Source organism: Phodopus roborovskii, unplaced genomic scaffold (genome assembly GCF_943737965.1).
Source record: "Phodopus roborovskii unplaced genomic scaffold, PHOROB, whole genome shotgun sequence".
Taxonomy (NCBI): Eukaryota; Metazoa; Chordata; class Mammalia; order Rodentia; family Cricetidae; genus Phodopus; species Phodopus roborovskii.
This window is the reverse complement of record NW_026126511.1, coordinates 35,025,355-35,049,219: the sequence shown is the minus strand read 5'-3', so window position 1 is coordinate 35,049,219 and position 23,865 is coordinate 35,025,355. Positions and strand designations below refer to the sequence as shown.

At 38.8% G+C, this 23,865-nt stretch overlaps 1 protein-coding gene across 2 annotated transcripts in view; it reads left to right on the top strand.

Annotated features, from left to right (window-relative positions):
• Positions 1 to 1,411: 1,411 nt before the first annotated feature.
• Elf1 (E74 like ETS transcription factor 1) overlaps positions 1,412 to 23,865 on the top strand; it is a 58,169-nt gene continuing 35,715 nt past the window's right edge. The window contains exons 1-2 of one of the 2 annotated variants that reach the window (XM_051195328.1): positions 1,412 to 1,489; positions 21,690 to 21,983. In XM_051195328.1, the coding sequence (XP_051051285.1) occupies positions 21,912 to 21,983 (72 nt within the window). In that variant the 5' untranslated portion in view covers positions 1,412 to 1,489; positions 21,690 to 21,911. The remainder of the gene's footprint in view (positions 1,490 to 21,689; positions 21,984 to 23,865) is intronic. The other variant, XM_051195327.1, reaches the window with a different exon arrangement.

Here is a 23,865-nt window from a genome sequence, read left to right as displayed (position 1 = left end):
CACTTGACTACAGAGCTATATCCCAACTCAAGGCCCAGGTTTTCACCTGGGTGGTGGGCATCAAACTCAAGTTCTCAGGCTCATGAGGAAAGCTCCTTACTGCCTGGGCCATCTCCCCAGCCCTATGTTACAAGATGGGTATTTTTTTGTAAATTTTTTTGTCAGTTTAAAAAAATATCAGTGTTGCCATTTGTTTGATATCATCCTTTTATTTTTACTTTTTATAATTTTTATTTCTAATTACCTTTTAAAAATCAGAATAGGTTTATATGGATATTACCCAAAATATTTCAGCTGTGGAAATGAGTTGGGGGCTTCCCAGTAAAGTGAACTTCCATTGACTGTCAGAGAACCACATTCCTTGGTGAATGGGTTCTGAAAATTCATTGTGAATTAAGTCAGCTAAGTAGGACATTTGGCAGTCAAAACTGATTTATTCTTTTGCATAATTAAAATTAATTTATTAAGCCCTAGAGATTATTTTAGGGAAAAAAAAAGACCCTTCAGTGAAATAAATAGGCCATGTTAGTTAACTAATTTCTTCCAATACATTAAGATATGCTCTGCGAGGGGCCAGGGTAAACAGTTGTGGTAATGTTTTGGTGGCTTGAGCACCTTGTCAGATGGTGACCTGGTGGCCTGGAGGACGTTGCTTTATTTACCCCATTGGATTAGCCCGGGTACAGTGCAGGGTTGGAAAAGGGTGTCTGCCTGATACTTAGAAGGCGGGTAAAGCTGTGGCTCTGTCTTGGAAATGACAGAGTTGTGACCTTTTAAAATGTATTTTATCAACCTTTCAGTTCTACTTAAAATTATTGTGCTATGTTGGACTTTCTAACATGAATTTTTAAAAGTTATTTTAGTCACATTAATTGGCACTTATTTTTCTACTGAACTTTGGATTTTCTAGTGAATTTTTATCTATGTAGAGAAGTCTGCATCTGGTATTACAGTTTGCTAGCTTTGCTAGATTACATAGCCATATATCCCTTCATATGGGAGTTAATGAGTAGCTAAGTTAGACGCACCTTTTCAGTTGCTGTGGTAAGAGACACAGTTCGTTCCCTCTTAATCCTCTCTCGCCTTTTTCCTTTTATAGTAGTTGTATTTATTTGATGTGTTATCTTTCTTGTAGCTTGTCATTCTACTTTATACTTTTAATTTTAAAGTACAGCAATTACCATGTGACAGTTTAAACTAGGTAGATTTTGCTCCTTGGCTCTTGTCTGACTCCTGTCATATGCCTCTCCCCCCTCTTTTTTTTTTTTTTTTTTAACCTGTGCATTTGCATGTTTGACCTAGCAGAATAATTGGGTCCACAGCAACATGGGCGTGCCTCGCTTAGAAACACTTAGTTTCATGTGTGAGTCATAAGCTGAAGCAGACACCACTTCCCCAATCTACAGGAGCCATTTTAACAGCACAAAACTTGCCGGATTGCTTTTCAGTCTCAAGCCCAGAGGACGAAAGCCGAAGACAAAGTTTAAAGGTAACTTGTGATTTTGTTGTTTGCTTCTGGCTACTTTTGAGCTAATACAGGTTTGGAGGAGGTTCTTACCTGTGGTAGAACATGGCCGAACGTATTCTTTAACTCTGATAAATAAATGTGTGCAGTGAGTCACATGCCTGCACTAGAGGCAACAAAGCATTCAAAGTCCTAGCTCTTCCCCACAGCGTTTTCTATATTAATGCGCTTGGATTTCCCCTCCTCTAACTTTAGAATAAAGGAGACCCCCCCAAAGCAAGCCAGATCAAGTTTTAATCGAAATAAATCTAATTGTCTTTGTGGGGCTAGCTGAGAAGTGACTCCAGTAAACTGTATTGCTTAGGAGCTTCAGACATTGAAAAAGAAATCCAGGAACAGTGGCTTTATTACGATTTTTAATTAAGTATGAAATCTTGGGTCAATCTAGTCATAAGTGCTGCTCACAGAACATTCTATGCGTTGCTTCCTTTTTTTAAGTTAATGAATTACACTAAATATTTCATCTTGAAAACCAGAGAGAGGTGTAAAAGTTACATAGAGCGCTCTACAGTGAAGCAACATTTTGGTGTTAGAGCGTGTTTTCAGTGGAGAGGAAGACCGTCTGGACTGATTCATTCAGTGTTGGTGAGAAATGAAGCCTTATGCTCACATGAACTTGCTCTGGATAGCAACTTTAGAAGTGAAACTGCTTCTAAAGGAATTGTGTACTATTTCAGTTTTGTGTAGAGAATAGGAGTGTGTTGGTCTTCCTCTTACTACTAGTTTTAATTTTTTTTTAATTAAAAAAATGTAAACCTTTTGTTAACAGGAGGTGGCTCAGTCTTTTCCTGAATTCTTTGTTATCATTAAAACTATTATATTTGGCTGGCAAATATACTTTCACTGTGCAGCAATATTTTACTTTTGAAACATTCATGAAACTAACATTTTGTGTAAAAGTAAAATTTGAGTATGTAATGCTTAGGAAGAATTTTTGGAAATCAATTCACTGTCATTTATTACTGACCTAAATAGTTTCTAACTAGTTGGCTGAAGATTGGCTCTGGCTTTCTGAGTGCTTGAAGTCCAAGTAGATTTGAAAGGGAAGGCAAGAAGAGTGTTACTTCTTTCTCAGAAGAGTCTTGGTGTTAGCAGATCTCAGTATTATGGTCTTATAAGAAAGCCCAGACATTTTGACAGTTCAGCCGTGAGCCCTTCTCCATCACCTTTGTTTGCATATTGCAGGTTTGGTTGGCCTTTGACTAAGCAAAGGCTTTATTTGCTTCAAGTCTGGACTGAAAAAACAAAACAATAACAACAAAATCCCAATGACACTTTCTTACCTTTTTTTTTTTTTAAAGGCTAGTGATCCATAAGTGAAAAATCAAGAGGCAAATAAGCAAACTAAGAACATAGTTACTAAATAGAAGAATTTAATTTCTTAAAATTGAGATGGTGCTGCATTTAAAATAGTAGACATTGGCCATGTATATCAGTGTCTTTTCACGTTTGTTTTGAGATAGGGTCTTGCTCTGTTGCTAGTCTTGAACTCTGTTTGGCCTCGGCTTCCATGTGCTGGGGTTACAGGCATGTGCTACCATGCTCGGCTGTCACGTTCTTACTGTGATTCAAAGGCAGGGCTTAGGGGGAAAGGCAGACAGGGAGGTTTGGGGTGGGGACACAGGAAGACCGACTTAGCTATCCTGCTGTGGTTCTTTTTAAGATTGAAGGGAAGTTTAAATTGAATCATAGAGAATTAGAACTGTTGACTGGCGATAGTTCAGCTGCCACCTTTATGGCTTACTTAGATGCTGACACTGGTTCCAAGCTTTGAACTCACTGTGTAGTAAAGAAGGGAATAAACTTGAACTCTGACCTTCCTGCCTCTCTACCTCCTAAATGCTGGAATTACTGACATGGGCCACAGTGCTGGTTTTTGTTTGTTTGTTTGTTTGCCAGGTGTGATGATACATGTCGATTTTCAGTCAGGACTACTACATATAATGTCTTAAAAAAAAGTTTTTGCTTTGTTGTTTCTTAGGATATATCATCCTATCGTCTGTAAACTAGAGACTTTCAAGATAGCAAGATAGCTTTATATGATGTATCATCTACATACTAGATGCTTAGTTATAAACTAATGATTGTATTTGTGCAAAGTTGGATGGTATAGTTTAAAGAATCTAAATGTAACTAAAGGTAATTATTTTCTGTTTTCTGGGCTAAGAAACTACATGGTCCAGTATAGTCAAAATGTAACACTATAAAAGGAGGCTTTTTTTGGTTTGTTTGTTTGGTTGGTTGGTTTTTGAGACAGGGTTTCTCTGTTTAGCTCTGGCTGTCCTGGAACTCACTTTGTAGACAAGGCTGGCCTCTAATTCAAAAATTCACCTAGCTGTGTGTCACCACTGCCTGGTAGGATTTTCGTGATAATCTTTTTTTTTTTTTTTTTTTTTTTTTAAATATAGTTTTACTTCTTTGAACTTTGTAATAGTTGTAAATAGAACAACATTTTTCTGTTGTAGTGATTTGCTTATTTCATTCAACTCAATGAAGTTAGCTTTTCTAAGGCTTATCTTTGCATCCTCTTTCTATACCACGTATTTCTTGTTTCTTGTTTGATGACATTAAAGTACTTCTAGTTTGGAAATATTCTTTAATGCACTTCCAAGAACATATGTTCAAGAGTTCTGTAGGATTAACTTTTCTTATTGAGACATGTGAAGACTTTGCAAAGACCAAAGGAATAGATAATTTAAGAAAATAATAGCTTTTAAAAACAAAAGTCAGTGGAGAAATGGCTCAGCATTAAAAAGCACTGGCTGCTCTTCCAGAGGACCAGGGTTTGATTCCCAGCACCCACAAAGCAGTTCACAACCATCTGTATCTCCAATTCTCAGAGCTCTGATTCCTTCTGGATTCCACTAGCACAAGGCAGACATGGTTCACAGATATATATGCAGGTGAAGCACTCATACACTTAATAAAACTTTTACAAAACTGTCAGTGCTAGGTGGTAAAACTGCAAGTAGGATGGTTTGGCTGCTCAGCCTTGACTCATACTGAGGCCTGGCAAGCTCTAGGTGTTTTTGCTTTTACAGCAACACTGCACTTGTCAGCGCAGTGAAAAGGTAGGTGTAACTGACACCCAAGTTGTATAATGAAGACCATTTGGACCTAATGAAGAGCTGAAGAGGCTTCTAGGTCCCATGTGGATCTGAGAATCACTTTTTGAGAATCACTACAACAGGGCTACACTGGAAATGACCCACTTGTTCAAAAATTAGCATTCGGATAAGTAGGCAATGGCATATCCACAAAATTATGTGGCATAATTTTTAATTTTTATAACAGCTTATGTCAAACATGGCTTTACAATGAAGTATTTTTGTGTTTTGGAGCACCCGATGAAGAAATCAACTGTCTCAAAGAAAGTGAAAGTATTTGGTCTGAGCCTGTGCCTTTGCCTTGAGAAACTGGATGGTAGAAGGAAGCTGCTACTGCTTTGATGGTTGAAGGGGCTTTTGTACGGTGACTTTAATTTGAATAGAAAAGGAGTTAACGGTGGTGTCAGCCATATTAATGTGCTTTATAGCAATAGGTAAAATGTACCTTTCAATTAACTTATAGTAGATCAGTTGTTAGTGCATTTGAAATTTTCCTTGCTTTTAAAATTCGTTCTCCTTTTTATAAACAAGAGGTTTCTGATATTCTGGGGTTACTGGTGGTTGTAAGGAACTTAACATGAGTGCTGAGAACTGAACTCAGGTTTTCTGGAAGAGCAGCAAGTACTCTCAACCTGTGAGTCATCTCTCCACCACCACCATCCCTTTTGTTGTTGTTCTGACTTTCCTTTCTTTCTTTCTTTCTTTCTTTCTTTCTTTCTTTCTTTCTTTCTTTCTTTCTTTCTTTCTTTCTTCCTCCCTCCCTCCCTCCCTCCCTCCCTCCCTCCCTCCCTCCCTCCCTCCCTCTCTCTCTCTCTCTCTCTCTCTCTCTCTCTCTCTCTCTTTCTTTCGAGACAGGGTTTCCCTATTTCACCCAGGCTGGCCTTGAATTCTTCACCTCAGCTTTCCAGTCTTGGGATTACAGGCAAGCATCACCACACCTAGTTTATAGTTCGTTATTATGTTATTGACTGGAAGAACTTTGAGTTGCTGTTTAGAGTTTCAGGCTCAAGAGGCAGTGGTACAGCTCTATGGTAGATTGCTTGCCTAGCATGCAGGTGGCCTGTTTCAATCCTTAGCACCCCAAGAAAAACAAAGTTTCAGTTTGAATTAAAGAAATATTTTAAGAAAGAAGGTTTGAAAGAGAGCGTCCATTTAGACACTTAGTCTTTCTGTTAAAGCCTCTGTAGGAAATGTACTGTATCTATATTCCACATAAAGTCAGAACACTTTGTGAGAGGCATCTTTGAAGGTAGGTTACTTTGTACATCTGAAATACCTGTTATAACGAAAGCCCAGTAGTTATAAATTGGATTAGTGTAGTTTAACATACCTTTTTAAGCACTTACGTTCTAGGTTAACTTAAGTTTAAGTGCTGCTTAAAGATTCCATATACATTGTGTTTATTTAAGTTTTTAAAAAGTTTGTTAGAAAGTGTTGCAAGAGTGTGCAACACACACACAGATTTTATTATTTATTTGTAGTGCTTGGGAATGAAACCTAGGGCTGTGAACATTCGACAATGCCATTCTACCACTGAGCTTATCTTTAGCCCTTCTCATTCTCTCTCCCTATCTCCCTTGCATACTTCTCAGCCTTACATAGGCTAAGTGAATGGTGCAGTACTGAGTTAAACCTCCAGCCCAGGATTCAGGTTTAAATTGGAGGTATTCATTAGGATTAATTAATATTAAGGTTTTAGCCTTTCATTTGAAAATATTAGGTAAAAATGAAACTGTATATTTATGCCAGCCTATAAGATTTTGTACTTTAGGAGCATAGTGCCTTACTTCAACCTAAATAGTAAGTGTATGCTAAATTCTAGTAGAAAAAAAAGCCATAGGGTGCTCTCAGTGGGCTTATGTGATATGAATAATGTCATTTTTAGACAATGACCTAGAATGAAGTAGTACTTTCTCTGTTTTTTTGAGACAGGGTTTCCTATAGCTTTGGAGGCTGTCCTGGAACTCAGTTCTGTAGACCAGGCTGGTCTCTGCCCCCTGAGTGCTGGAATTAGAGGCATGTGCCATCACTGAGCTGTAGGCTTATCTACTTTATTTATTTGCTTGTCTAAAGACAGAGGCTCACTATGTAGCCCTGGCTGGCCTAGAATGCTTTATGAAGATCTGGTTTCCTCTACCTCCCATTTGTTTTGATGTGTAAAGCTAGGGTTAGGGAGGATAGTAAATGTTACTCTTGAAATAGGCAAATTCTTGAAACAGGTAAAATCGTTTGAAGGCATATTCTGATGTTTTATTCATCATGTGGTTCTTAAAATTTTCTTTTTCTACCCCTTGGGCCCAGGGCCTTTTGCATGATAGACAAGTACCTTACCATTTAGCAATAGCTCCTGTCCTTTTTGTATTTTTTCTTCCAGACAGGGTCTTACAAAATTGCCTGGTTTCCTCTTGCTCCATAGCCATCCTCCTTCAGGCCTGGCCACAGAATGATCTTTGCTATTCATTCCTGGGAATACGCCAGAGGATTTGAACATTGTTCTTTTGTGTGCATATTGTGTCTTAGATCTCAGCACCAACATACTTCTATTGTCTTTTTTCTTTTTATGTTTCTGATATCATACTATATTTTCACTCGGGCAATTGAACTATTTATAAAGTAAGATGCAGCAGAGAAGGCAGGAAGTACTTGACGTTTGTATGCCGTATCTTGCTCTCTGCTTCCTGTCAGTTAAACCACGAAGAGAGGAACAGAGACACAGATGTACAGTTGCTACTTTAATTTCCCACCAGGGAGCCCAGTTAAGCATAAAGCTTGTTTCATTAAACTTTTGTACTTGTTGATTTAGGGGTATGGTAGGTTTCTTTGTGACATGGATTCTATGGATATGAGGTGGCCATTGGATGTTTGATACAGGACTTGATAAGAAAATACAAGTTTTACATATTTAAAAGATGTTTCCTTTTGTGACTTCGTTTTGTTTTCCTAGAGTCTCTATATGTACTCAGGCTGGCATTGAACTCATGAGCCTCTTGACTTAGCCTCCTAAGTCCTGGGATTACAGGCATGTGCCACCACCCTAAGTTTAAGTATATCTTAATGTGAGTGTATGTGTGCATGTGTGTGTATATAGGTATATGCATGTGGAGGGAGGCCAGGGGTCAACTGTGGGTGGCGTTCCTTAGGAGCCACAGGTGGTGTTCCTCAGGAATTGTTCGCTTTGTATATGCGTGCACATGTGTGATATCTATCAGGGCAGAAGTCAGCCTTGGTGTTATTACTAGGAGCCATGCTTTTTACTTTTAGAGCTGGGAACTAAACCGAGGGCTTGGATATGCTAAGCACACTCATTGCCACTGAGCTACAACTCCTGCACTACAGAGCCATCAATTTTGAAGCGGGACCTCTTACTAAGACTTGGGGCTTATGAGTACATTTATTTATTTTATTTTAGTCTTTGGAGACAGAGTCTCTCTATTATATAGCTCTAGCTGTCCTAGAACTCTACTTGTAGACTAGGCTGGCCTCAAACTCACAGAGATCCATCTGTCTCTGTAGAATAAAGGTGGGTACCACTATGCCCAGCCTTACTAAATATATTTAATGCAAACAATGGACGAAAATGTTTAAAGAAAAAGAATGTACTTTTGTGGCCTTCCTGTATCAGAGTAGATGGTTGCATTTTCTTTTGTATGCCTTCTAACATTTTCTTGGTTTCCATTGTGTCTTGAATGTCGGAAATCCATCTGCACTCACAAAAATTGCTGAAGATGACCAAAGAGGTGCAGCAATTCCATTTCTCGGTGGAAGTTTTTATTTTTTTCTACTAGGACTGTCCCACCTCTTCTTTTAGATTTAAATCTCAGTGTCACCTCTGTTCTTTCTGGCTAGAATGCATCCCTCCCTCTCACAGTCTGCACTTGGGAAGACAAGATGGAAGTTACCACTAATAAAATAACCCCATTTCACAAGTGTCTACCCCCCCAGTCTGCCCCCCATCATTTGGTTGATACCTTTATTTACATTTAGTTGTCTGTTCCCTGTGTTGCTTTCTCAGGAACCATACCGCTTAAGGACAAAGACCATGCCTTAATTACCTTTATTTTTGTATATTTAGTACTCAGGTCTACCTACGTACAAGCACAGGTGCATATATACACTTGATAGCTCTACTCTGGAATCAGATCGACAGGATAATTGAAGAACTGGAGTGTGTCTTCTCTACATCTTGCTTTGTGGTTTATTTGCAAAAAATAATTGAAGTGAGCACTTCTTCCTTTCTTCTCTTCTTCCTTTTTTCTGTGGGGCTAGGGATCAAAGCTAGAGTTTTGTGCAGGCTAGATGAGTGCCCAGGCTCCTCCACTGAGCTGGGTCCTTAGAGGTAAAGCTTTCCTGGATGCTGGTGAGCAGGCTGTATTATGTAGTGAAGAAAATTGGTTGTCGTGGATATTATTTGCTTTATTGAATAACTCACTGTGTCTATTCAAAATACTTAGTTCACCTGGACAGCATATAGTCTTGCATAGATGCAGCTAGTTCATATATTTCATTTTTACTGGTATTCAAGCAAAGGAAGGTTATTTTGGTGTCTAGTGGAACAGCCTATACAAAGAATGTAATAGTCATGTTTTTAAAGGTCTTGGTTGAGGGTGGTGGTACACACTTTTAATTCCAGCACTCAGGAGGCAGAGAGAGGCAGGTGACTTTCTGTGAATTTGAGGCCAGCCTCGTCTACATAGTGAGTTCAGCCAGGATTAAACAGTGAGAACATGGTTCAGAAAGAGAGAGAGAGAGAGAGGGAGGGAGGGAGGGAGAAAGGGAGAGAAAAAGAGAGAGAGAGGAGAACCTAGTCCTCTTCCATTTTCTGCTCTTTAAAAAAAATAATTTGTGAATTTTTTGGTGATATTGAGGATTAAACCTGGTCTCATAGATACTGAGCAATCACTATGCCAGAGAACCCAGCACTCATTTAAACTGTTTGTATATTTAACTATTTGTTTGTGTTTTACTGATTTTGAGGCTGGGTCTCACTCAGTGAGTTGCCAGACTGGCCTTGACCTCACTTTGTAGCTCAAACTTCAGCTTTTGGTCTTCTTGCCAGGCCTCTGAGCAGCTGGGGGGGGGGGGGGGGACGGGCACCAGCACCACTGCTCAGCATTTTGATGCTGTTTAAGTTATTTGAGATAAAGTTTAAGTATAGAATTTAGGGTGGCCTTTAACTTCCTGTGTAGCCTAGGCTGAGATAGTAGGCATGTACCACTGTACCTGGCGTATTTTTGAGACAGGAACTCATTATATGGTCCAAGTTGGCCTCATAATTGCCTGCTCATGCATCTGCCTTCCTGGTGCCACAATTACAGGTGTGTACTTCCATCCCTCTGCTTCATCCCTTCTAATTCTTAGAGAGACAAAGCACAGATCATTATTTGAGTGAGTTTTTGTTTCTTTTTTTTTGGCCATAACCTGAGCATTTTAAAAACCTTTGTTGAAGGTATCTATCTGTGCCACCAATAAAGGATTAAAGGAGAGTAGCTTACACCAGTAAATGGAAGCTGTCAGTTTTGCCATCATCTGTGCAACGCTGGTCACAGCTGTTTTTGTCACTTTTGAAACAGTAGTCACATATTAGTAGAACTTGCATTGGGTTTTTCAAGCACAGGGACCACACTCTGTTGTTAGAACCCTTTTTGAAACCCCCTGGACTGGCTGCAAGGATACATCACTGACCTGCTTTATTGACAGTTAAATACTGCCTCCTGGGGTTTAGCTGTAGTCATCTTATTTTCTGAACTACACTGTAAACTTCTTCATGGATAAAGAACTATGCATTGTTCTTCTGTATTTTTCACAGTGCTGCATTTAGGTGGTAAATTCAGTAAACATTCATGAGTTACTTACCACTGATTCCATCAATAGTAGAGGTGCCTCTGAGCATAGATGTTTGAGATCTTTTGACTAGCTCTAGACAGACATCAAAAGGAGCATAGTCAACCATTTCCTGTTGGAGAAAACTTCAGCCAGCATCACTGAAGCACTTTAGGGCTTCTTAGAGCTTTTCTAATTTGAGCTACTTTTCTCATGAGAAATTTTGCATTGACCCCCAATTATATTATTATGTAAAATAGGTGTACAAAGCAAACCTTTACTGGTAGTAAACCATAAGGAAGTATTTTGTAAGGTCCAGTGAGTAGAGGTGCTTGCTGTGAAGCTGAGGTACATCCACAGCCCCACATGGTGGGAGGGGAGAACCCATTCCTGCAGAGCTGTTTGCTGACACACCAACCACATGCACATGTACACACTAAATGAATGTGAAAAACCCAGCAATTCTTTTGTATATATGTGATTTTATCATTTATTAAAGACAATACATTTACATGCTAATGAGGATTACTTGTTTATTTTCACATGAAATAATTAAATCTACTGAACATTTGATACTATGGGGCATAAAACATCTTTGACATTTTTCAGAGTTGATTGATATTTTAATTTTATAATTAATGAAGCAGAAAATGCTGCTTCATATAAATACATGGTACAAAAATGGCAGAAGTATGTTCAAGGCTATTTCCAAATCTTTGGGGATTCTGTCTTAATCCCAAGCTAACATTTACTGTACTTTTTTTTTTAATGTTTAAAAGTTTTGGGGTGTTTGTGTGTGTGTGTGTGTGTGTGTGTGTGTGTGTGTGTGTGTGTGTGTGTGTGTGTTGGCTTATGTGTAGAGGTCTGAGGGCAACTTGCAGGAGTTAATTTCCCCACCTTTAGGTTTCAGGAAGTAAAGGTTGTCATCAACAACATCGATAGCAAAGTTCAATAGCAAAGCAATCTCCCTGACCTCCCTGAACATTTTTTTTTTTAATGCAACTCAATTAATCAGCACATGTTCCAACTTTAAAAATGAAACGTTCAAAAATAATCAAAGCTAATATATCTTAATTTGATACTTATGAGTAAGAGACCCTAGTTAAAACTGTTTCTGTAAGAACAGAAAGCATACAAAAAAACTTTGCAGTTCATAACATACTAGAGTCTGAGCTAAGGTTTCAGGCTCACAGCATTGCATAGTGTGGTGACATGCACAGCCCATAGTAGGCATGATGTGTGGTCTGAACCAAAGCTGCAGTGAAGTCCCATGATGCATCGTAGATGTGTGCTTCCTGAAACACCTTAGATTCATCACACAGTTGTTTTTGAATTAGGTTTGATCCCTGTATACCCAGGGATCTTCTGTTTCCTATAATGGTGGTGCACACCTTGAATCTCGGCACTGGAGGCTGAGGCAGAGGGCTGGTGGATCTTTGAGTTCAAGACCAGCCCAGTCTGCACATCGAGTTCAAGGCCAGCTGGGGCCCCGCCTCAAAAACAAAACATGGAGGGGGGAACTTTCACTGTTGCAAGGTGTTTATGACCCTCACAGATTCACCCATGATTTAAGGAACTGAGCTCTAGGTAATTAATGTACCTGAAATGGATTCAAATGGTTTAAAAAAAAAAAAAATGAGTCCTTATATTTTAAAAGATGAACACCATAAAAATTTAGCCCATATATGTCACAAATCTTCAGATTAATTACAATGAAGTTAGTTCCTAAGTTTTATAAATAGGAAAATAGTTATGCCCAGGCTTTTTAAACACTGTCAGTATTTTAATTGCGTATCCTGTACTACTAAGCCCATGCCTTCTGCTTTCCCATCTCTGTCTTTGTGGTCTTGGTGTTGCTGATGTTTTATTTTCACTGAGTTTAGAAGCTGAGGTGCCTGTTAGTCATGGGGATGATTGTAAGGATTCCCCAGTCATAAGACAGAGTCCTTACTGGCCTGGAGCTCAATTAGGTTAGACTGTCTGGCCGGCAGGCACCAAGGATCATTCTTCTCAGGACCAGAATTGCAAAGCAGGCACCATCACGCATGCTGTGGGTTCTGGAGACTGAACTGGCTTTACTGACTGAGTCCACCCCCATCCTCACTTGGTTTAAAGACAGGATCTCAGTTTGTACCCAGGCTTGGTGTCTAACTTGCAAATGCTAGGATTGTTGCTGAAGGACACCTGGCTCTGGAGGTTAAGTACATTCTCTGGCTTTCCTGGCTCAGTCAGTGCCAAAGCCTAAATGTTACTGATGGGAATCAGCTTTTCTCTCAGATGGGAAAACCATGGCGCTAGAGCCTGTTTTTCCTAAGATGAAAATATTAACCAGAGGAATAGACAGCAACAAAAATGGAATACAGATCTCTTGCAAGTTAATTCTTGTTTGTTGCAGAGAAAAATATTTAGTTGCCTGAACAGGTTTTACTGATAAGGACGTTTTAACATGTTTGCGTTCTCTGGGTAGATTTTTTTTTTTTTTTTTTTTTTTTTGTCAGAGTTCAGGTTTTAGTTACTGGACTGAAGATGAATAATTTGCATAACAAAGCATAATTTAATATTTTGGTGATGATTTAGCCTTTTTGAAAAAGGAATTGGAATTTTCTTCATGACTGAATTTGTGATTACCATTCCCTGTTTCTCTTTTAGTTTTAAATTCTCATGTTTTCAGAACATGTTCAAAAAGAGTTAATCCTGAGACCACAGGTACGAACAGGTCTAGGTCTGACATCTGTTGGCTTTTCGGGTACTATAAATGCTGCCCGAATGTAACTTGACACCCCGTAAGCTGAGTGGCCAATAATGGAAAGCGGAGAAGTATGTGAAAGAACCGGAATTTCAGGTGTGGGGAGTAATTGCAGCCTCCCTCGGAGTCCTGGGACTGTTCCTCTGGCGTCAGCAAAAAGGCAAAAGTATAGAAAGTCAGCCCGTTTGGTTTGAGCATGCTGATGCTTTTGAAAATGAATATAGTTGAAGCGTAGGTGAGCTTGATTGGGAAAAGACAGACCTGCTGCTTTGCCTGGGCCGCCAGAACCTCATCTGAAGCTTTTTATGTGATGTCTCCATTGGTGCTGGATATTTGTATGAAAGTAAAATCAGTTTGGATACAGTCATGGATGCCTCACTCCCCTGTTGTCCTTTCTTAATTAAATAGTAACTAAAGTAAAGACAGTTGGTTTGAATGAACAGATGCCCAGTATTAAGTAGCTATACTGAATAGCTAGCTCCTTAAAAGACATGGGAGGCCAGTGTGATTGTGTACACTTGAAGTCCCAGCACTTCAGAGACAGAGGAAAAGGATAAGAAGGACCCTGAGTTCAAGGGCATTGTCTCCAAGAAACAAACAAAACCAAACTGGTGGTCATATATGTGGTATGGTACAAATTACAGAAACTTGGTTTTATTCCTCTGTTTTTTCTAAGATACACCTCCACAAGAGAGACAGTTTTGTATTCCATTGAGTATTTGAAAAATTAAGAAGTTAAATTTTTAAAAGGTTAGAATGGATAACAAAGGTTTTGTTTGTTTGGTTTTTGTTTTTTGAGACAGGGTCTCTTAGGGTCTAAACCAGGCTAGAACAGATTTTCCTGCCTCTCTATTTTGCAAATACTGGGATTACAGACAGATACCAGCATGCCTTGCTTTTAAGCATTTTATTTTAAAGAGATTTTTAAATTTTTATTTGTGTGTATGCATGTGAATATACCACACAACAGTGCTTAGAAATGAATTTTGGTCCTAAGTCTTAGGATAACAGTTTGTAACTCACGAGTCATCTCTCCAATCTCTCCAGCCCCAAGCATTTTATTACTTATTTTGCTTTAGTGAGACGGGTCTTAAATATGTAGCCTTGGTTGGCCTGGAGCTTGCTATGTATTCTGGTAGGCCTTGCATTTTTGTTTTTAAACTCATTTATTTTTATTATAGTATTTTGCCTACATGTATGTCTGTGTGTGTCCAGTTCTTTAGAACTGGTGTTACAGACAGTTGTGAGCTTCCAGGTGGGTGCTGGCAATTGAACCTGGGTCCTCTGGAAGAGCAGTCAGTGCTCTTAACTTCTTGAGCCATCTCTCCAGCCCCCTGGCCTTGAACCCTTAGAAATCTGTTTGCCTCTGCCTTTTGAGTGCTGATGTTAAAGTTGACCATACCTGATGTATTTTTTAAATTAAATTATGAAAGGCCAGAATGCAATGAGAAATGATTTATTTTGAGCATTTGTGTTCCTCCTCCACTTTGTGTATGTGATATATAGCTTAGAAGAGATCTTTATAGTGAGGTTTATTTTAAAATTATTGTCCTGGAGCTGGAGAGATGGCTTAGCGCTTAAGAGCATTTGCTGTTCTTGTAGAAGACCCAAGTGTTCTCAACACCTACATTGAGGCTCACAGCCATCCATATCCAGTTCCAGTAGATCTGATGCCCTCTTCTGACCTACAACAGGCATTGGGCATGCAAGTGCACTTACATACATACATGCAAGCAAAACATTCATAAGTGTAGAAAAATATCTTAAAATTTTGAATAAATAAAATTATTACCCTTTCCCCCCCTTCCTATAGGTAACTAAATGACTAATACTGTTCTTGTTTGGAGAAATTCAGTTCTATTTACATAATGGTAATTGCATTATGGTGTTTATCTCCCCCCCCCCATGTTCACATTTACTTTTAAAAGACTTGTATCTTTTCTTTATGTTTTATGTTTATTCTTTTGGATGTATATGAACCACATGTGTGTTTGGTGCCCACAGAGGCCAGAAGAGGGCGATGGATTCCTAGGAACTAGAGTTACAGGCAATTGTGAGCTTCCTGTAGTAGGTGCTGGCAGCCAAACCCAGGTCTTGTGCAAGAGTAACAAGCATTCTTAGTTCCAGAGTCATCTTTGGTCCCCATAGTCACATGTGTTAATGTAAATGATTGCAGTGACACTACACTTGAGGAACTATGAACAGGGTCAGTAAACATTATCTGAAAGCATTTTAATCAGTTATTAGGTTGTGGTAGTATTATAAAAAGCTTTACAAGTTTTTATCTTTTATTTTTATTTTTATTCCTCACTTTTAAGGCTGAATGAAGCTGTAAGGTAAGAATATGGATATGGTAGGTGTGGGTATCAATAGTAATAGTAAAACTAAGGCTTAAGGCAATAAAGAGGAAATCTGCAAATCTTTTTTTTTTTTTTCAGTTCCAACCAAATACACAGGTAGAAATGATCTATCCCAAGTATCAAGAGGATGCATGAAATATTTTACCAAGACATTTCAGCTAGTAACTGTACTAGATAGAGTGTGGTTGAGTACTTTGGCAAGAGATGCCCAGGCCCCAATACTCTGCTAATAAAAAATTAATGAAGTTCTGTTAGTACAGATAGAGGGGCAGGAGGGGACTGGCCCCCTTGTCTTCTCTTTGCTACTAAATACCAGTGTCCTTAGGCCCAGATCTTTACCTTTTTCATAAGGGTGTAGTCCTCAGTTACGCATAGTGGTTTTTTGTTTGTTTGTTCAACTCTCAAACATGTGATTCTACAAAATTTTTAGATTGATAGTATGCAGAGCCCAGGAAGGTTGTGCAGTTTAGTTTGATAACCATGGACTTGTGTGGTCCACCACACAAAAATTCCAGTATTGGTCTGTAGGCTTACTACTTCTGATTTCTAATTGTGTGGAGCTTCTCTTTTTTCATCTTATGTTCTTTAATTTCTGATGCATTTTTAATAGTTTTTTTTTTTTTCTCCAAATATCCTTGCTGTTCTTAGAATGCTTCAGGTTGATTTTGCAAGAGTCTATTTAGTAGTTATCGCTTGATGTAGAGTACTTCCTGTTCAGGTATCTGTTGTATAGTTAATACAGAATTCCATTTGCTGGGGTGCCACTGCACCACTAGCTTGTGTACGTAAACACAAATGTCGTCTGAATAATTGATTAGCCATTCCTCTTTGCTGATGCCCTTTACCTCTTGAGCTAGAGTAATCTAGTCTAAAACCTTTTGTTTGTTTGAGTCTCATTTATCATTTTCCAGAGAATGTGTTTGTAATAAAGAAATAAAAAAAAAAAAAAGATTAGGAATCTTTTGTTTTCTGGTTTTTTAAAACAGGGTTTCTTTGGCTGTCTTAGAACTCATTGTGTAGTCCAGGCTGGTCTCAGAACAATACCTGTCTATGCCTTCTGAGTGCTGGGATTAAAAGCCACCACCATCCAGCTTTAAAAAAAAAAAAAAAAAAATCAAGTATGTTAAAAACAATCTTAATGGATTTTTCATAACTTAATATCTGAAATGCTTCCCAAAAAATCATAAAATGGGCGGTGGTGGTGCATGCCTTTAATCCCAGCACTCGGGAGGCAGAGGCAGGTGGATCTCTATGAGTTTGAGGCCAGCCTGGTCTACTGGTCTACAGAACAAGTTCTAGAACAGCTAGGACTGTTACATAGAGAAACACGGTCTCAAAAACAAACAGAAAAATCCTATATTTTATGCTTTGTAATCAATGAAAGATTGATTTTGGCATGTTTCCATTAATATTTTCTTATATTTGGAATACTTTATAATAATTAGTGTTTTGTTTTTAAAACTGACAAGGTCACCATGTTTGGAATAGGGTCTTACCTAGACTCTGTTAAGTGTTTTAAAAAATGTTTGCTTATTTCCTATGCATGAGTGTTTTACCTGCATGTGTATCTGTGCTCCAGTTGGGGGAGGTTGTCATATTTGCTGGAACTGGAGTTACAGACAGGCGAAGGTCACCATGTGGGTGCTGAGAATTAAGCGCTTTAGAAGAACGGCCAATACTCTTACCTGCTGAGCCATTTCTCCAGTCCCATGAGTGAAGTTTTAAAGTCCTAACCTTTAAACAACTGGATTTATGAAAAGGATACCAGAATGCGAGGCACTGGAGTCAGCTTAGATTTTGTTGCTAATGGGCTACGTTGTTGGAGTTGAGCCAGTAATTGTGGTGAAGACTCTTGGTGATTACAGAAATGGGAGTTGAAAAATAATTAGGGACTTGAGGTGCACCTGTTGCATATTTTGCACACTATTCTCAGAGCTATAATTAAGCTAATGTTTATTGAGTTCAACTTATATACCAGGAATTCTGCACATGTATTTGGTGTTTTCTTTAAGTGGGATGAGGGACTGAAGCCATTGTCTTTCTAGGTAAGTGCTCTGCCACTGGCATGCAGTCTGTTTCCTGCACAAGTATTTCACAGACGATTTTCACTGCTCTAGGTTTCGCTGCCATTTATTATGCTCATTTAACAGAATGAGCACTCATTGAAGGTATGGAGACTGCTCAGAGCTGTACCTCAGAGGCAGAACCCAAGTGGTCTGAGGCTAGAGTTCATTCATGCAATTTTTTGTTTTATGATTTTCCCTCAAGTGTGAAGATTGGTGATGAGAGTTTAGGGATTTTTTTTTTTAAGATGTATTTATGTATAGTGTTCTGTCTGCATGTATCTCTGCAGGCCTGAAGAGGGCACCAGATCACATTACAGATGGTTGTCAACCATCATGTGATTGCTGTGCTGGGAATTGAACTCAGGACCTCTGGAAAACTAGCTAGTATTCTTAACCACTGAGCCATCTCCAGCCCCCAAGCTTAGAAATTTTAATGCTAAGCATTTCTGTGACATAACTCTCCAAAGGAGAAAGACATTAGAGCTAGTCTGGATTACTTCTCAAAAATGTGTAAGTAAGGTGACAGCATGTGACTGTAGTAAATAAAGAGAGTTCTTCTTTTTTTCTTGTTGCTTTATAATGTTGTAAAAACGTTTTTGGTTTGTTTGTTTTGTTTTTCGAGACAGGGTTTCTCTGTGGCTTTGGAAGCTGTCCTGGAACCAGCTCTTGTAGACCAGGCTGGCCTCAAACTCACAGAGATCCGTCTGCCTCTGCCTCCCGAGTGCTGGGATGAAAGGCATGTGCCACCACTACCTGGCCATAAAAACGTGTTTGAGAACTATTATAGCAGCAATGTTCTGGATAAATGGCTCATTAATATGTAAATTTAAAACAAATTTGGTATTATTGTTTGACTGCCTTAAATAAGGGCTGGTTATGTAGCCCAGACTGGCCTCAAACTCCTTCCTGCAATTACTGGTTTGTGCCTCTGTGCCTAGCCTTTAAACACATTTAGAGTTTACTGAAGATCTTAAATTGTCTTAGGGTAGAGCGGACTTCTTTGTTTCTAATCTTAATGCCCATGTATTTTTCTGAACTGGAATAACTTCATGGTATCTGTTTTGGACATTTTAGACACAATAACTCAGGGACTCTGAGATGGACCTGACTAGGAGTTTAGTGGCTGGAATTGGAGAAAACTATAAAGTGGAGCTTTCCCCTTAAATTTGGTTATACATTTACTTACATCTGTGTTTTAAACTAATAGCAAAAAGGTGTGGGTAGATTTAGAAGCAAGGTTGTGAATTACAGTAAGTGACTTTTGATGCAAGAAATGAGATTCTAGTATTAGCAGTGTTGTACTTACAGACCACTAGATGAAAACTTGATTTCTGGTTTAGGTATCAGATTTGTCACTAAATAAAATTAACACAGCTGAGTTATGTTATTTCAGTATCCTTGACATACACAGAAGGTATGTCTGGTAAGACTCAGAAAGGTTTTTCCTCAAGGACCACTTTAAAGCCGTAGGATACCTACACAGGAAGGAGGGAGACACGGAACATCAGAGGCCTAATTAGACTAAAGAAAATGCTTTCCCTCTGATTTGAGCTAACAAACTTCCCTATCCATGGGAACAGAGACTGGGGGAGCTAAGTATCTTTCTCAGCCCTGCGGATGGGTGATGGCGATTATCCACTTGGGTTATTTTTACAGGTTGTCAATCATGTGTTGTGAGGTCAGGCTATGTTCATTGCTTGTCCTTACTTTTGAAATTTCCAAAGGTCAGTTAGTAAAACATGACAGCACTATGGAGATGCGGCTGAGAAGAAGTTCACTTTAGAACTTCATACAGATTAGTCACATGAGTCCGCTGTACTTAATAAGAAAACCAGGTTTTAGAACCTAACCCGTTTACAGAAAAACTTCTGTGTCACGAACATCCCTCAATCCTGTTTGTATTCGCTTGCTCTTGGGTTTGTAGTTGATAGTAATTTCCTCTTTATCAAAAGTACTTCGTTGCTAAAGCAAGAATCTATGTAGAAATACCTCGAATATTCAACAGTGGGCATTTAAAACGTATCTGTCATTTACATGAACCGTCTTATCTTTAGTATGGGCACACAGGTTTGCTGGGTACAGAAGAAATGAGAGACTCTGGAGAGGTTTTGTGCTACTTTTATTTGATGCCTGCATACTGGTTTTCAGACAGCAAGAAGCACTGAAACATGTATTTGGTTGAATTAAGTGAACACCAGTTTAAAATGTGGGATACATGTGGTTAGTGTTAAGGTGGCACTACAGGCAGTAAGGGCTGTGATTTTTGAAGGGAACAATCCTTATGGGTTGAGAATTGAAGTCAGGAGACTTTATGAAGGAACTTGGGAGATATAGCCTGGATGATCAGGAGTTCAAAGTAACCCTTGGCTACATAGTCAGTTTGAGGCCCACTTGGCCTACATGACAACCACCTCCTCTTTCCAAAAAAAAAAAAAAAGGGATTTAAACACTGAAGAATGGGAAGATAAGATTCAGAGGTGGGAGGGAACTTTCCGGGAATGGGAATAATGGGTTACAGGAATGGGGATAATGGACGTTAAGAAGGGAGGCAAAAACAAAGCTATCTGGTACAGGGCAACACATAAGGCAGAGCTGCTGTAGAGGACTTGGCTTCTGTAATCATTTAAGGGCAACAATAAGTAATGTTTGTGCAAGGTCAAGTCTATATCTATGTTGATACATCTGTGCTCAATTTAAACATGAAAAAAATTTGTCTTCTCTTGGCTCAAAAAATGATAGACAGTGTTAAAATTACTTTCTTAATGCTATAGTTAAATCTCCGTTGAAAGGGTTGGGGCGGGTCAGAATTGGACAACACCGAGTTCAGTGGGTAAAAATCTGATTTGAATTCCTAACCCTTATTTTATTTTGATTTCCAACTATGGAAATCACAGTGACCTATGTTGATCTCTAAAACCTGGAATACACAGGGAATTGGCTTGACTGAAATTAGGAAATAGTGTACCTGACCTGGCTAGCTCCTGTTAATTAGATGTAAGTTTCCCAGGAAACTGACTCACTGTGTCTCTTAATTGCCAAACTTGATACTTTACAACTAAATTTACTTTTAGTTTTCATCTTTTTGAAATATTGATATTAATACCATGAAAGACGTTTCAAATAACTCAATTTTTAAAAGATAACTATTTAAAGACTCAACTTTCCATGTCACATTTATGGCCATAAACATTTAATGTTTCGTACACTTGGTTGTGATAAACACCGGCGTTAATTTTGTTAATGGTAACTTTACTTTTTAAAAACACTAATACACAAATGTGTTCAGCAGGCATTTTCAGAACACTGTGAGGTTGTTTTGGCTCCTAAGTTGCATTTCTGTTTTTCTACTATTGTAAAGTGCAGCCCTTTGCATATTCTAACTTGCCGTGACGTGGTCAAGTGCAGTTTCCTTCCTGTTGCTTGTGTTAGAGATAAGGCTACATTTCAGTGCATTCAAAACCACCAAGCCCCTGAAGACAGGGTCAGTATGGTAACTCCCAGCGTTTTTACTCACCGCTGGTTTTCATGAACAGAAAAGTAGGCTTTAATTTCTGCTCACTTTAAAAAGCTCGTAAAACAACATTTACAACCTTTAACTGTCTTCATTTAGATATATATTTGGTCGGGGATGGTGCTTGGCTGCTGCTATTAAGGACAAATGAGTACGTTATGAAATTATCCCGAGAGTAGTGGTTAATGTGCATGTAGGTGATTTGCTGTGTTAGTGGAAAGAATGTCATTGTTTGTATATCCTCTGCTGGGATTTAAAATTTCCTAATTATTACTGGACAATCCCCCACCCCCACACACATACATATGTACACACCGCAGTTCTTTAACTCAAGTGTAGCTTGGAGAAGAAAGAAAAAGTAACAAGGGAGATTTTTATTTCAGGAATGAAGTCTTCAGAGAAAGTAGGTGTTTAAAAATAAAGCTGGCGTTTACTAGCCATGTTGATTTTACTTAAGAGCAACAATGACACTTGGAGACACTGTGCTGTGTCACTTGTTACATTTTAGCCAGGTGGTTGCTTTTTCACCACTAATGTAAGCTTTTGTTTTTCAGGGCCTAGAAGACCGAAGACCAGGTATTTCAGAAAAAGTGGGGCTTTGCTAGAATGTCAACGAACCAAGAAAATCGGCAGTACCCCTTTCTCTGAAGAGTGCCTGGGTCTGTAGGAACTGCACAGACTTGTCTGAGGGACTCTACCAAACCATCTGCATCTCACAGCTCCAGACTTGAGCCTGGCTGGGACTCTCTCATGTGGATCTAAGGGAATGCTTTACTATGGCTGCTGTTGTCCGACAGAACGACCTGGTGTTTGAATTTGCAAGCAACGTCATGGAGGATGAACAGCAGGTGAGTCAGAAAAAAATTGGATTTAGTGTATCTCCTAGGAGTTTTTCATTAGTATCAGAATCTTATTTACTTTGTTAGTAGGCAAATGTACTGAAATAAAAATTTAGAAATTAAGTATTAGGCAATAATGTCATTTCATATTTTAAGTGTCAGTTAATTCACTGTATGTAAATGCTACCATTAGTTTTGATGTGGTAACAAGAAAATAATATCTGTGGTTCATCTTGTTTTTCTAAAGTGAGACCAAATAGTAACTGCCATGTAATATTTTGGATTACTTAAAGTTCTAGAGAACATACCAATGTCTATAATTAATCTTCTAATTATGGGCTATGTTTTTCAAGGAGGTTAAACAATTTGGCCATCTCACAATCCCATTTCTCACTCCAAAGAATATGACCCTGAGGAAGTCACTTTCCTAACTCTTCTAGACCTGGATTTGTCATGTGTAGGGGAACTGAACCAAGACTTTTGAAGTCACCGTTCATAGAATATATATGTGTGGGATACATACATACATATATGTGGAATATATGCTGCTTCCTTTATTGCCTTTATGTGAATTAAGATCTCAAGAGATACTGAGGTGAAAGATTTAAGCTTAACTTCGATCCTCTGATCCTCCCACAGTGTGAGGCTAGAACAGAATCTCTTGGAACTTGGTGATTTACTTAATCTAAAACAGGCAAGGATGTGAGAGGTGGTGTGGGGACTAGTGTGTTGAATAGAGTTAGTTTGCTAGAGTTTTTTGAGAAGCAGTGGGTTTAAAGTGTGTTCAATAAAGTTGGTTCATAGGCTACAATAAGCCTGGTTCCAAAACTTTAAGTAGACCAATTTTAAGGTCTGTTTTTCTTCTAGAAGCATAGTTACTACAAGTAATACAATTGATTCTTGGTTTTGATGGGACATTGCAGTTTCTTAGCTGTTTGCATTGGGTACGGAAGTGATACAATACCCAATACAAATGGTGAGAATTTGGACTAAGTAGCCTTAAAATCAAGATGAGATTCAACCGAGGGGAAAAAAGGCTACAACTAAAATAGAATTAAAGTTGATAGGAATGTAATCTAGAGATGATAGAAGTGAGATTTTTGGAGGAGAAGGTGTTTTTGAATTGTTTTGAGACAGGATGTTTGTGTACATACTGAAGTTTGAAAAATAGTGTTCTGATTGTGGCTTCTTCATAGAGGAAAGGTCTTGTGATAGGTCCTGGATTTGCTGTGGTGAGGTTTGATGTGGCACAGAGGATGTGGCTTCAGAGGACAGAGCACTAAGGTGCTCACTGGTGTGCTCTAGTACATGGCTTTCACACCCTTGACCATGAGATACCCATTTGACGTTATACACCATGTTCCTGATGTGTATAAGTAGACTTAGAGGTATACTGCACAATAATGTTTGTACACTTACTATGCTGGATGTACTTAATTTATCTTAGGTTTTGTTTTTATGTCTTCAGCAAGAGTATCAGTGGCTTTACCCCCCCCCCCCCAATTTATTATTTTGTTCACTTTTTATTTTGTTTGTGTTTTGTTTGTCTGAGGCAGGGTGTCACTATGTAGTTCTAGCTGGCCTAAAACTCCTTATGGAGACCAGGCTGGCCTCAAATTCACAGATATCTGCTTTCCAAGTGCTGGGGTTAAAGGCATGTGTTACCGAGTCCAGCAATTTTTCATTTTTTTTTTTTTTTTTTTTTTTTTTTTGAGAAAAGGTCTCACAATGTTACCCTGGCATGTCTAGAACTCCTAGGCTGACCTCAAATTCAGAGATCTGCCTACATCTCCCAAGTGCTGGCTCACTTTCTAGGTTTTGAGACATGGTCTCATATAGCTAAAGGCAGCTCTGAGTTCCTGGTATTCAGGCTCCTGTCTACTGACTGCAG